A 12,693-nucleotide genomic window follows, 5' to 3' on the forward strand; every position below is an offset into this window, starting at 1 on the left:
GCTCGATATCCTGTCCCTAACCTGAACACCCGTGATTAACAGTCTACCCTGTCACGATATTCTAACCAGTCGGGAGGCGGTCTCCTAGTGAGAGCCCTCCACAGAAAAACAGGTGGTCCCCTCTCGGGACGTCTTAATTACCTAGTTGGTACAATATCACAGAGGCTGCGTCTCCTGTCCCTTCTCTCAGCCGCCCCCAATCCACAAACTTCCTCAATCTTTCACTCTATCACTACTAGGCAATAGTCACGGGTAGGGTGGTTGAATGGAGTACAATGACCGGTGGAGGAGGTGTGGTGTACACGAGGACGCGCAGAGTGCGACGTCTCTCAGTTGCTGGTTCGAAGCGTAGCACGGGATTGCGCTCGGTCTCACCACTCGACCGGTCACTCCCCAGACCCAAGGAGACCACAGACTAACCAATAATGGCTGAAACACTAGCAAGTGTGACACATACATAGTATGTGTTCTCCACTTACCGTGTTTGGAGGGTGATCAGTCCTCGAGGTCAGCCACTACGGGTGTCGTCCACGGACGTCCAGGTATGGGTCCAGGGGGTCTCGGATCTCGCGGGCCACGCCCCACGTTGGTTGCGCCAAATTGTCGGGGTCGTCACGACAATACCCTTCATCCACCAGTCATTCCAAATCAGATTTAAAGCAGTGGTACCGAAGTGAAGAATGAGTCAGACACAATGCTGGTTCAAACTCAGAGTCTGCTTATGCTTCCACACGTAGTGGTAACCTCACAGCAACTGAACTTTATTTCCTAAAACACAATATTACATGGTCCATTGGGGGAAGGTGTGCAGAGGGCGGGGATAGGCGGGGGTTAAGCAATGTATCTAGTATTCAGTCCTTCTGATTGGCTCTGACATCATCTGATGAATCTTTCTTTATCCACATCTTGTTAAGTTTCGAATTCCAGAGAAATGTTACTTGTCCTTCTGGAATGTGCAACTTGTTCCTTCAGCCTGAAAGTGGGGCAAAGGTGAATACTGGCAGCCATCTTAAATACAGTTAAATTTGCATTAGCAAGTGAAGGGGAAAAACGTATTGTTTCACAGCATAAGAATATATAAAAGTACAAAAGTGTATAAAGACGTATATTTTTACCTTGACATTAGCATTTAGTGAACCTAGCAAAAAAGCCAAACAAAAAACAAGTGTGGGATTGCACTTTTTTTTGCAATTTCACGTCACTTGGAATTTTTTTCCCGTTTTCTAGTACACGACATGCTAAAACCAATGATGTCGTTCAAAAGTACAACTCGTCCCGCAAAAAATAAGCCCTCACATGGCCAAATTGACGGAAAAATAAAAATGTTATGGCTCTGGGAAGGAGGGGAGTGAAAAACGAAAAATCCCAAGGTCATGAAGGGGTTAAATTGCCTCGCTGCAGCGTGCCCAATAGCCAGTACATAGCAGGCAGCCTTTCTGGCGACTAATTACCCTAGGTGCAGTACCTAGTCTGACCTGAGGGTAAGGGGGGCGCCAGAGAGCTGCAAGTTTTCAAGCAGAACTGTAAAGCGGGATATACATAAATCGCTGCAGTTCGTGGTATATTGAAAGCAGTGGGATACCTAGAATAAGCCCCTGCTGTAATACAAGAGGTCAATAGCCTTGTGTGTGGTTTTTCATCACATTGTAGCAGTGGAGGGATAACTAAGATAAGCCCCCCTGCACATGTGATAGCCGTCTGTTGGCCTAAAGTCACCCCAACCCGTGATGAAGGGGTGACGGTCACGGTGTGGATCGTGACATATTGGTGGCAGTGGTGTGGATTCGTGACAGCGTCTCCATTTTTTGTGATCTGGGGTCAGGTGAGGGCTTATTTTTTGCGGGCCGAGCTGACGTTTTTATTGATACCATTTTGGTGTAGATACGTTCTTTTGATCGCCCGTTATTGCATTCTAATGCAATTTTGCGGCGACCAAACAAAACCGTAATTTTGGCATTTCGATTTTTTTTCTTGCTACGCCATTTAGCGATCAGGTTAATCCTTTGTTTTTATTGATAGATCGGGCGATTCTGAACGCGGCGATACCAAATATGTGTAGGTTTGTTTTTTTTATTGTTTTATTTTGATTGGGGCGAAAGGGGGGTGATTTTAACTTTTATATATTTTTTATATTTTTAAACACTTTTTTTTTTTTTTAATTTTGGCAGGCTTCAATAGCCTCCATAGGAGGCAACAAGCATGCACAACTCGATCGCCTCTGCTACATGGAGGTGAAGCACAGATCACCTCTATGTAGCAGAAATGCAGGGTCGCTTTGAACGCCGACCACAGGGTGGCGCTCAAAGCAATCGGCCATCAACAACCATAGAGGTCTCAAGGAGACCTCTCGTTATGGCAATGCACCGATGACCCCCGATCATGTGACGGGGTCAGCGGTGCGAGCACTTCCGCCCGCGCAGCCAGGAGCGCTAGTTAATGGGCGCGGGTGGGTCGCGATTCTGCTTGCGCTCATTGCACGCACATGTCAGCTGTAGAAAACAGCTGACATGTCGCGGCTTTGAGGTGGGCTCACCGCCGGAGCCCACCTCAATGCGGGGGTTCTGCCAGCTGACGTACCATTCCGTCTGGAGTTTGCAGATTTCATCTCTTTCTGTTTCTGGCTATTCCTATGTATGTGTGTATTATGTATATATATATATATACACACACACACACATATATATATATATATATATGTGTGTGTGTGTGTGTGTGTGTGTGTGTATGTGTATATATATATATATATATATATATGTGCTTCAGCCGACCGCTTATGCATAATTGTGCTGGGTTTAGAGGCACGATTTTAATTTTATGAGTATATTTTATATCAAAGTAAAGGTTTCACTTTTTAGTTAAAAAAAAAGACACTTTTTGATTTAATCCACTTTAGTGACTATTTGATCAGTATGTGTCTATACTGCTGTGACCATGGCCGGAGCTGCCGGAATGATCCGATGACAGGACGCAGCGGAAGCCCCCACCAAGAGAATGAAAAGGAATTAGACCGGCAGTGCTGGGACTTGTAGTCCTCCTGGCTCTCAGAGCCCAGGCGCTTCCAGCGCAGACACAGGGCAGGAGCATGTGATCTGCGCACATTTCTGCGCACACCTCCGTCACAACTACATCTCCCAGAATGCCCCGGAGTCAGCGGCGCTCAGTGATGACGTCACTCGGCGGCTGTACCGACGGTGTGAGCATGGCTGCAGAGAAAGCGTCCAGGCTGCTATCGCTGCACGGTCTGTTCCCGGTGTATAAGCCCCCGGGAGCCACGTCCGCCCAGACCCTGAATGATCTGAAGAGCCGCCTGCTGAGAGGTCAGAGTCGGGGCCGACGTTACTGCCGCAGTTTGCGCACACGTAGGGCGCCATGACAGTAGAGTCTTGCGTAACGTGACATGTGACCCGCAGTGACCAATCAGATTGTTGTATTCATATGGTACTCTCTGCTGGAAAAGTGAAAGCTGCATTTTGATTGGTTGCCATTGACAGCGCCGTTGTCTGTCCTGTGATTTTTGTGGGTAAATGTCAGTCAGTCGTCAGCGTCTGTGAGGAGCGTTTATAGCAGTAGCCGCAGTGCAGCGACGAGCAGTGAGGACGGGACGTGTGGGATCTCCGCGTTATGTACGGCCGCATCAGCAGATGTCAGAATGTACCTGGACATTCACCTGTGCAGCTTCCCGCACCTCTGCTTGCTGTCAGTGACTGGGGCGGTACCTAATCGGCTGCGCTGTTAACCTGTCGTGCGCCGGGGCGGGAGGTCGTTCCGTGTTTACATTTTCTTCTCGTCCGCAGAAGCCGGATTAAAGGAATTTACCAAGAAACGGAAGCAGATGCTGAAAATCGGCCACGGAGGAACTCTGGACAGCGCCGCGTCCGGACTGCTGGGTAATCGCACGGCACAGAGCCGAACCATCCACGGGGCGGGGGTGTCCTACACAGTGATCACAGGGGGCGTCCTACACGGTGATCGTGGGGGGGGGAGTGTCCTATGTGGTGATCGTGGGGGGGGAGTGTCCTACAGTGATCACAGGGGGCGTCCTACACGGTGATCGTGGGGGGGGGAGTGTCCTACACAGTGATCACAGGGGGCGTCCTATGCGGTGATCGTTGGGGGGGGGGGGGAGTGTCCTACACAGTGATCACAGGGGGCGTCCTATGCGGTGATCGTTGGGGGGGGGGGGGAGTGTCCTTCGCGGTGATCGTTGGGGGGGAGTGTCCTACACGGTGATCGTGGGGGGGGGGAGTGTCCTACACGGTGATCGTGGGGGGGAGTGTCCTACACGGTGATCGTGGGGGGGGGAGTGTCCTACACGGTGATCGTGGGGGGGAGTGTCCTACACGGTGATCGTGGGGGGGGGGAGTGTCCTACATGGTGATCGTGGGGGGGGGGAGTGTCCTACACGGTGATCGTGGGGGGGGGGAGTGTCCTACACGGTGATCGTGGGGGGGGGGGAGTGTCCTACACGGTGATCGTGGGGGGGGGGAGTGTCCTACACGGTGATCGTGGGGGGGGGGGAGTGTCCTACACGGTGATCGTGGGGGGGGGGAGTGTCCTACACGGTGATCGTGGGGGGGGGGAGTGTCCTACACGGTGATCGTGGGGGGGGGGGAGTGTCCTACACGGTGATCGTGGGGGGGGGAGTGTCCTACACGGTGATCGTGGGGGGGGAGTGTCCTACACAGTGATCACAGGGGGCGTCCTACGCGGTGATCGGGGGGGAGTGTCCTACACAGTGATCACAGGGGGCGTCCTACGCGGTGATCGTGGGGGGGGGGAGTGTCCTACACGGTGATCGTGGGGGGAGGGAGTGTCCTACACGGTGATCGTGGGGGGGGAGTGTCCTACACAGTGATCACAGGGGGCGTCCTACGCGGTGATCGGGGGGGAGTGTCCTACACAGTGATCACAGGGGGCGTCCTACACGGTGATCGTGGGGGGGGGGGAGTGTCCTACACGGTGATCGTGGGGGGGGGAGTGTCCTACACGGTGATCGTGGGGGGGGGAGTGTCCTACACGGTGATCGTGGGGGGGGGAGTGTCCTACACGGTGATCGTGGGGGGGGGAGTGTCCTACACGGTGATCGTGGGGGGGGGAGTGTCCTACACGGTGATCGTGGGGGGGGGAGTGTCCTACACGGTGATCGTGGGGGGGGGAGTGTCCTACACGGTGATCGTGGGGGGGGGGAGTGTCCTACACGGTGATCGTGGGGGGGGAGTGTCCTGCACGGTGATCGTGGGGGGGGAGGGAGTGTCCTACACGGTGATCGTGGGGGGGGAGTGTCCTACACAGTGATCACAGGGGGCGTCCTACGCGGTGATCGGGGGGGAGTGTCCTACACAGTGATCACAGGGGGCGTCCTACGCGGTGATCGGGGGGAGTGTCCTACGTGGTGATGATGGGGGGGTGCATCCCATATGGCCATCATCGGGGTGCGTCCTATGCTGTTATCATACGGGGGGGGGGTCCTATGCTGTGATCACGGGTTTCATCGTACTCGGTGATCACATCGGTGTCCACCTTGTGCATCAACTTTGTTTTTACTTATGTGTGGATTTTGGGTGATAATTATTTTTGTAATTAGTTTTTATTACAAATTTTTACCCATTTATATTCTCCAGCTGCTGCTGTTCTGCAGTGTCAATTGCTTGCCAAAGAGTGAGTTAACGGAATCTGTCAGTGAGCTCCTTCTGACAAGTATGTAACTCTCATCTGGCGTTTTCTGATCTCTCGGCTGACTTATGACCACATTAAAGTGGAGTGTGCAGGAAACAAACCGCCAGCAAAACGGTGCAAAATGTGTGATGAGACCAAATTGCAGAAATGCTTTTGATCCCCATGAAGAGGAAGGTGCTGTATAAGAGGCGGAGGAATGGGGCCTAATGAGTATTGAATGACAAGTCCGCTGCGGTCCTGGGCGACTTGTCCTGTGCTGCTCCCAACTGAGGGGTTTTTCGCTATGAGTTGGGCATAAAGCGAATCCTGCCAGTCATAGGGATTGAGAACGGAAAAAGACGAACGGGGACTGCGCCGAAGTAGATACCTGGCCTTTCAAAGTTTGTTTTCAGCATAAAAAATCCATGGTAACGCCACCAGACTCGGACAGCGACGATCTCCTGCCATCTTTACATTAAAAAGAGAAAAACAAAAATGATGAATCGGCCGCCGGAGATTGTGCAGATTAGGGGTAAATGGAAACCTCGCTCTTGTGTGTGATCCTGTCGCTCTGCAGTAGGTGGCGCCACCACGGAGAGCCACGATTCCCTCTGACACCGCTGGTGTTCTCAGCTGTCAGCCTCCTCCCTGTATATCTGCTGATGACAGTTTATGGCAGAAATCTCTAATGTTCCCAGAGAAGTTGCCTGGTGGCAAAGGGGAGTCGTAAAACAAATCAGATTTACTACTGGTGCGGGCAGCAAAATATGGGAACTGTGGAAAAATAAAAAAAAATCCACGGATTAATTAAGCATCTATCATTCTGCTTGTGCCGCATGCTGATGACTTTGGCGCAGTGTCGGCCGCTCCTCTGTGCTTTTATCATATCTGACCGGTGTTCCCTATCCGATTCTTAGCGCGGTGCTGGACTCCATGGTCTTACACACTGTGACAAATGACAGCAACAGCGAGGTCAGGGTGAGAATTCAGCCTCAGTGACGAGCAGTGATCTTAAGATTGGCGAGGAATTGAAAGTTTGTTAGAAAGTTGCAGAACATATTCACAGGAGACTGCGCCGGCCCTTTAAGTCATCCACCACTAGTCCTAATATTGGGAAGCTGGTGGGGGGTGCAAGCGCCCCGCGATTCGTTCAGTTATGGCCGTGTCTCACTGGCTCAGTCAGAGCATCTAATACAAGTGGGCGGCGCCGTGTCTTACTGGGATCGGGGGAGGGGCTATGACGTCATGTGACTGACACCCCGCTCTACATTTTTCCTTCAGTGGTCGGTATCGGGGACGGCACCAAGATGTTGGGGGCGATGCTGACCGGGAGTAAGGTAACCGCCTGCGCCTCCGGTCTTGGGGTGAATCTACACATTTTATTGTTTGTTTTTGTAACTTATCAGCTGTATTATCCTGCAGTCGTCGCCATGATCTGCGGGTAAATACCTGTTTTTAGAGATGTTCAGATGCAAATGACGCAATGTGAACATATCCTTATCCTGTCCGGCAGAAATACACCACCACCGGGCAGCTGGGCAAAGCCACCGACACGCTGGATGCTTCTGGGTCCGTGACCGAAGAGAAGCCTTACGGTAAGTACTTGAGATGCAGACCACCACGTTCTGCGAGTCTGGCGGGGGATGTTACCGGCGGGAGATGCTACCGACCTCCACATGGCTACTGCCCATAGTCTGCAATGTGACAGCCACCTCTTTGTCAGCCTCTCCCTAGCCTGAAATGGCTGATAACAGGGAGTAATAGACACTCGCGTGTACAGCCCCGCTTCAGTGGTCGCAGCTGAGGTCGCCATGTCATCCCTTATTCTAACGGGCGCTTTCTCGTCTCCTCAGATCACATCACCAGAGAAGCCGTGGAGGCCGCGCTCGGCACCTTCACCGGGAACATCCTGCAGGTTCCTCCGCTGTAAGTATCTCGCCATCCTGCAGACTCCGCGCCGCTCCCTTTCTGGGTCAGTATTTGGGACCCCATTATTACATATCGCGGGAAGGACGGGGGCACAAAGGGTTAATACTGTTAGTCAGGAGACCTGGACCTCAAAGGGCTATTTGTTTTATGTTTCAGCTTCTCAGCCTTAAAGAAGAACGGGAAAAGACTGTCGTGTCTGGTGAGAGAGGGGGCGGAGGTGGAAGCCAAGCCGGCGCGGCCCGTGGTGGTCCACAAGCTGTCCCTGACCGACTTCCAGCCTCCGCTATTTACACTCGGTGCGTGGGCCCCTCTCACATTGGTCGTTAACCTGGAGGATAAATCATTACAGATCTGTGTGGGAGAGTGGGGGGCTCTCGGTATGGCCGCCTCGATTCCTGACCCAGAACTCTGCTGATGTGCAGAGACTTTCACCCGCCGGCTGTGGATGTATCTGCTCCAGAGAAAACCGCAGCTGCCTTCGGTGTAGGATAAGTTAAGGGGTTTCTGGGACTAAGACCCCGCATATCAACAGTGATGGTGTCAGACCCCCAACGATCAGATACTGATCTTGTATCCTAAGGAAAGGTCACTAATACCTTACTCAAGAAAAGCACCAGAGTCCGGATCCAGCGGAGACATGTTATTTACGTCTCCGCCATCTTGGTTATGGGGGAAGGGGCTGTATGTAGTAAACCTGTGTGTATAGTGAGGCTTATAAGAAGATGCTGCTCTTCATTGCTTGTGTCGTCCACTGAGCTCTCTCTTTTCTGTCACAGACGTGGAGTGCGGAGGCGGCTTCTACGTCCGGAGTCTCATCAGAGACATTGGAGAAGGTAATGTCACTGCTTGTCCCTGTGCGCCCGACCGTCCAGTGCAGTCACTATTGGGATCTCCTTCTGTGTATGACTGTGTGCGATCCCTTCCTCCTCATCCTGTGCGGCCTCTGCATGTTGGTGACGTCTCCTTCAGCGCGACCTCTGCACCCGGTTTACATCTCTTCCTCCTCCTGTGCGGTCTCTGTGTGCAGTCATAGTCCCTACTGTGCGGCTTTCGTCTCCTCCTCCTGCGTGGCGTCGTCTCCTCCTGCGCAGCCTCTGTGTGCAGTCATAGTCCCTACTGTGCGGCTTTCGTCTCCTCCTCCTTCGCCGCCGTCGTCTCCTCCTGCGCGGCCTCTGTGTGCAATCATAATCTCCTTTTCCTACTGTGCGGCTTTCATCTCCTCCTCCTGCGCGGCCGTCGTCTCCTCCTGCGCGGCCTGTGTGTGCGATCATAGTCTCCTTTTCCTACTGTGCGGCTGATGTCTTCTCCTTCTGCGTGGCCGTCGCCTCCTCCTCCTCCTGCGCGGCCGTCGACTCCTCCTGCGTGGCCTCTGTGTGCAGTCATAGTCTCCTTTTCCTACTGTACGGCCGTCGTCTTCTCCTCCTGTACAGCGTCCTTGTCCTCCTATCCGGCCTCTGTGTGCAGTCTTAGGGTATGTTCACACGTTCAGGATTTCCATCCTTTTTTTTTCAGGACAGTTTTTTTTAAAAAACTGCAGCTCTTGGCAGAAAACGCAGGTCCTTTTTTTGGTCCTTTTTTTGTCCTTTTTTGATGCGTTTTTTGATGCGTTTTTTTATCCTTTTTTTATGCAGTTTTCTATGCAGAGACTGTGTGTTTCCTAGGAAGCTTTTTAGGGCTAAAATGGCTGAAAATATCCTAACCCTACCCCTAACCCTACCCCTAACCCTACCCCTAACCCTACCCCTAACCCTACCCCTAACCCTACCCCTAACCCTAACCCTACCCCTACCCCTATTCTAACCTTAGTGAAAAAAAAAAAAAAAATTTCTTAATTTTTTTATTGTCCCTACCAATGGGGGTGACAAAGTGGGGGGGGTGTCATTTACTATTTTTTTATTTTGATCACTGAGATAGGTTATATCTCAGTGATCAAAATGCACTTTGGAGCGAATCTGCCGGCCGGCAGATTCGGCGGGCGCACTGCGCATGCGCCCGCCATTTTGCAAGATGGCGGCGCCCAGGGAGAAGACGGCCGGACAGACACCGGGACGCCGGGTAAGTATAAGGGGGGAGATTAGGACGGGGGGGGGGGGCATCGGAGCACGGGGGGGCGGGATCGGAGCACGGGGGGGCAGCCACACTCCGCCCACGCACTTCCGCCCGCTCCCCCGCACTTCCTGCTGCAGCGGTTCTGCACATCAAATCGCAGTAAAACCCGCAGATATATTTTTGATCTGCGGGTTTTACTGCGATTTTGACCTCACAATGGAGGTCTATGGGTGCAGAACCGCTGCGGTTCAGGAAAAAGAAGTGACATGCTCCTTCTTTTTTGCCGCAGCTATTCTGCGCGGCTTTTTAAACGAAATTACGGACCATGTGCACAGCAGTGACTGTTTTCCATAGGGTTATATTGTTATGTACCCTGCATGGAAAACTGCTGCGGAACCGCAGCGGCAATACCGCTGCGGTTCCGCAGTAAAAAACACACTGTGTGAACATGGCCTTAGTCTCCTCCTCCTCCTGCGCAGCCGTTGTCTTCTCTTCCTGTACAGCGTCCTTGTCCTCCTATCCGGCCTCTGTGTGCAGCCATAGTCTCCTCCTCCTCCTACTGTACGGCCGTCGTCTTCTCCTCCTGTACAGCGTCCTTGTCCTCCTATCCGGCCTCTGTGTGCAGTCTTAGTCTCCTCCTCCTCCTGCGCAGCCGTTGTCTTCTCTTCCTGTACAGTGTCCTTCTCCTCCTATCCGGCCTCTGTGTGCAGCCATAGTCTCCTCCTCCTCCTACTGTACGGCCGTCGTCTTCTCCTCCTGTACAGCGTCCTTGTCCTCCTATCCGGCCTCTGTGTGCAGTCTTAGTCTCCTCCTCCTCCTGCGCAGCCGTTGTCTTCTCTTCCTGTACAGTGTCCTTCTCCTCCTATCCGGCCTCTGTGCCGTCGTTTCCAACCCTTCCCTCTGTGCGGTCACATTCACCCCTTCACCTCCCGGTCACTGGACTCGATACCTTCTCCCCATCTCACAGCGTTGTCCAGTGTCGCCAGTGTGAAGGATCTGATCCGCACCAAGCAGGGGCCGTTCACACTGGACGAGGAGACCCTGAGGGAGGATCGGTGGGACATTGAGCACATCGCCCAGGCTCTGCAGACGAGTGCCACACCGCCAGAACAAGCGTGCAAGCGGCTGAAGACCTCGGAGGCCGGGGAGACTGTGGTCCAGTCCTGAGTGTCCGGATCTGGTGATGACACAGATGGTAAATATCTGCCACCCCGCGACACTCGCCCCTCAGGACATCACAGGGGTCTCATTTTTTTTCACTTCACTCAATAATTTGGATTCTCAGCTTATTAAATCCTGAGGACGACGTCTGAGATGAAGAAACCACAGAAATTACCGCAGACGAAGCTGGGGACCCCGACAATACAGAGGAAGCTCGATGAGACCCCCAACATTATCTAGAAGAATGGTCTAATGTAACACCCAGCGCAATCAGACTGTATAGCATATGCTGAAACTGAAGAGGGTGGTCTTCTATAGATGGAGAACATGAGACCCTCGGCCACTGACTAGTGACTGCGAGCACACAGGTCTGCAGGCGGCCACGGTGGGCTGCTCCGTGTGTGCGGACTCTGCAGACCCTCGCTCCACAAGACACTTTTCCATGTGACATTTGCATTTTTTGTTTTTCCTTTGGACGTTTCTCAACGTTTCTTATGTTTTACTTTTCCTCCATTTCTATTCATTGTCTTCTTTTCCTCATTGTCTCCTGAGATTGGAGGTTTCTTCTGGGAGTTCATAACCTCATGTTTGTCCCGTATTAACACAAATGAATGTTTTATTACAAGTATCCAATCACAAAAATTCACCCTCGCGGGGTCCTGCATTGTCATCACCGCTGCAGCCAATCATTGAGCACAGTGACTTGTGCTATCTACAACAGACTGGCAGAGCTCAGTGATTGGCTGCAGCGGCAGACAAACAGTGCAGGAGTCGGGGAGGCCGAGTAAGATCCGTGCTGTTAGGCTACTTTCACACTAGCGTCGGACTCGGCCCGTCGCAGTGCGTCGGCCCGAGGTTCCGACGCTAGCAGTGAATGCGCCGCACAACGGGGGCAGCTGATGCATTTTTCCTGCGCATCCGCTGCCCCATTGTGAGGTGCGGGGAGGTGGGGGCGGAGTTCCGGCCGCGCAAAGTGGTCCGTCGGCAGCAAGAAAGTTACAGATAACGTTTTTTGCTCCCGGCGGTCCGCCACAACACGGCGCAACCGTCGCACGACGGTTGCGCCGTGTGTCAATGCGTCGCAATGCGTCGCTAATGTTAATCTATGGGGCAAAAACGCATCCTGCAAACAACTTTGCAGGATGCGTTTTTTCCCATAAACGACGCATTGGGACGTATTGCAAAAAATGCCAGTGTGAAAGTAGCCTTACTGCTACGTGTCTGAAAACATTTGGCCACTGGTTTCTTTAAAATGGGAAAAACCCCTTCATTGCTTATGTTTTTTTTTTTTTCCATAATTTCATAAAACCCCGTTTATTACAAATCTGCAGAATCTTTTTGTGTAATTTGGTTTGTTACAATGTATCAGTCTAGACAATTCTGAGTTTGTCGCTGTTCACATGTCCTGGTGTCATCCAGTATCCGGGACCGAATGAATCGGCCACTGCTTTATCATTGACGATCCGTCCTTAGGAAAGGTCAATGTGTGATCGGTGGGGTCGGCCCCCGGCTCCTCTGCCGCTCAGCTGTTCCCGTTGTTTGTGGCGGCAGGCGTCGTGCAGAACCGCGCTATAGCAGAGCCGCTCCGTCCTCTGACAGTGACCACAGCCGCGTTCTGCAGAGCGGCTCCGTCCTCTGATGGTGACCACAGCCGCGTTCTGCAGAGCCGCTCCGTCCTCTGCTAGTGACCACAGCCGTGTAACCTCTCACTAATTAGCTGGATCCCTCCAGAGCTAGATCACAGCGTCATTAGTGCATAGTCAGGTGCATGGGTGCTGATTATTTATATATATATATATATATATATATATATATATATATATATATATATATATATATATATATATATATATATATATATATATATATATATATACAGCTAGTACAGATGGATGTAGG

General features: G+C 52.2%; 1 protein-coding gene across 4 annotated transcripts; it reads left to right on the forward strand.

The window, feature by feature from the left end:
- The first annotated feature begins 3,173 nt into the window (after positions 1-3,173).
- On the forward strand, positions 3,174-12,131 carry TRUB1 (TruB pseudouridine synthase family member 1). Of its 4 annotated transcripts, XR_011318565.1 has the most exons (10): positions 3,174-3,317; positions 3,795-3,887; positions 6,937-6,992; positions 7,169-7,250; positions 7,509-7,581; positions 7,741-7,880; positions 8,361-8,417; positions 10,601-10,828; positions 10,919-11,460; positions 11,544-12,131. XR_011318565.1 is itself a non-coding variant. In XM_069754361.1 (9 exons), the coding sequence occupies exons 1-8, from the start codon at positions 3,200-3,202 to the stop codon at positions 10,798-10,800; spliced, it is 819 nt and encodes a 272-aa protein (XP_069610462.1). In that variant the 5' UTR covers positions 3,174-3,199; the 3' UTR covers positions 10,801-10,828; positions 10,919-12,131. The 4 variants fall into 4 exon arrangements, 2 of the variants coding, with proteins under 2 accessions (XP_069610462.1, XP_069610461.1); XR_011318564.1 differs by having other exon boundaries at positions 10,601-11,460; XM_069754361.1 differs by having other exon boundaries at positions 10,919-12,131.
- The last annotated feature ends 562 nt before the right edge of the window (positions 12,132-12,693 follow it).

This window comes from Ranitomeya imitator, chromosome 2, assembly GCF_032444005.1.
Source record: "Ranitomeya imitator isolate aRanImi1 chromosome 2, aRanImi1.pri, whole genome shotgun sequence".
Lineage (NCBI taxonomy): Eukaryota > Metazoa > Chordata > Amphibia > Anura > Dendrobatidae > Ranitomeya > Ranitomeya imitator.

Bases quoted from the DNA above. Each gene is read 5' to 3' on its own strand.
- TRUB1 (XM_069754360.1), top strand. From the start codon at position 3,200: ATGGCTGCAGAGAAAGCGTCCAGGCTGCTATCGCTGCACGGTCTGTTC. The intron at 6,993-7,168 runs GTAACCGCCTGC...CCTGTCCGGCAG, and splicing joins CGATGCTGACCGGGAGTAAG to AAATACACCACCACCGGGCA. The intron at 7,251-7,508 runs GTAAGTACTTGA...TCGTCTCCTCAG, and splicing joins GACCGAAGAGAAGCCTTACG to ATCACATCACCAGAGAAGCC.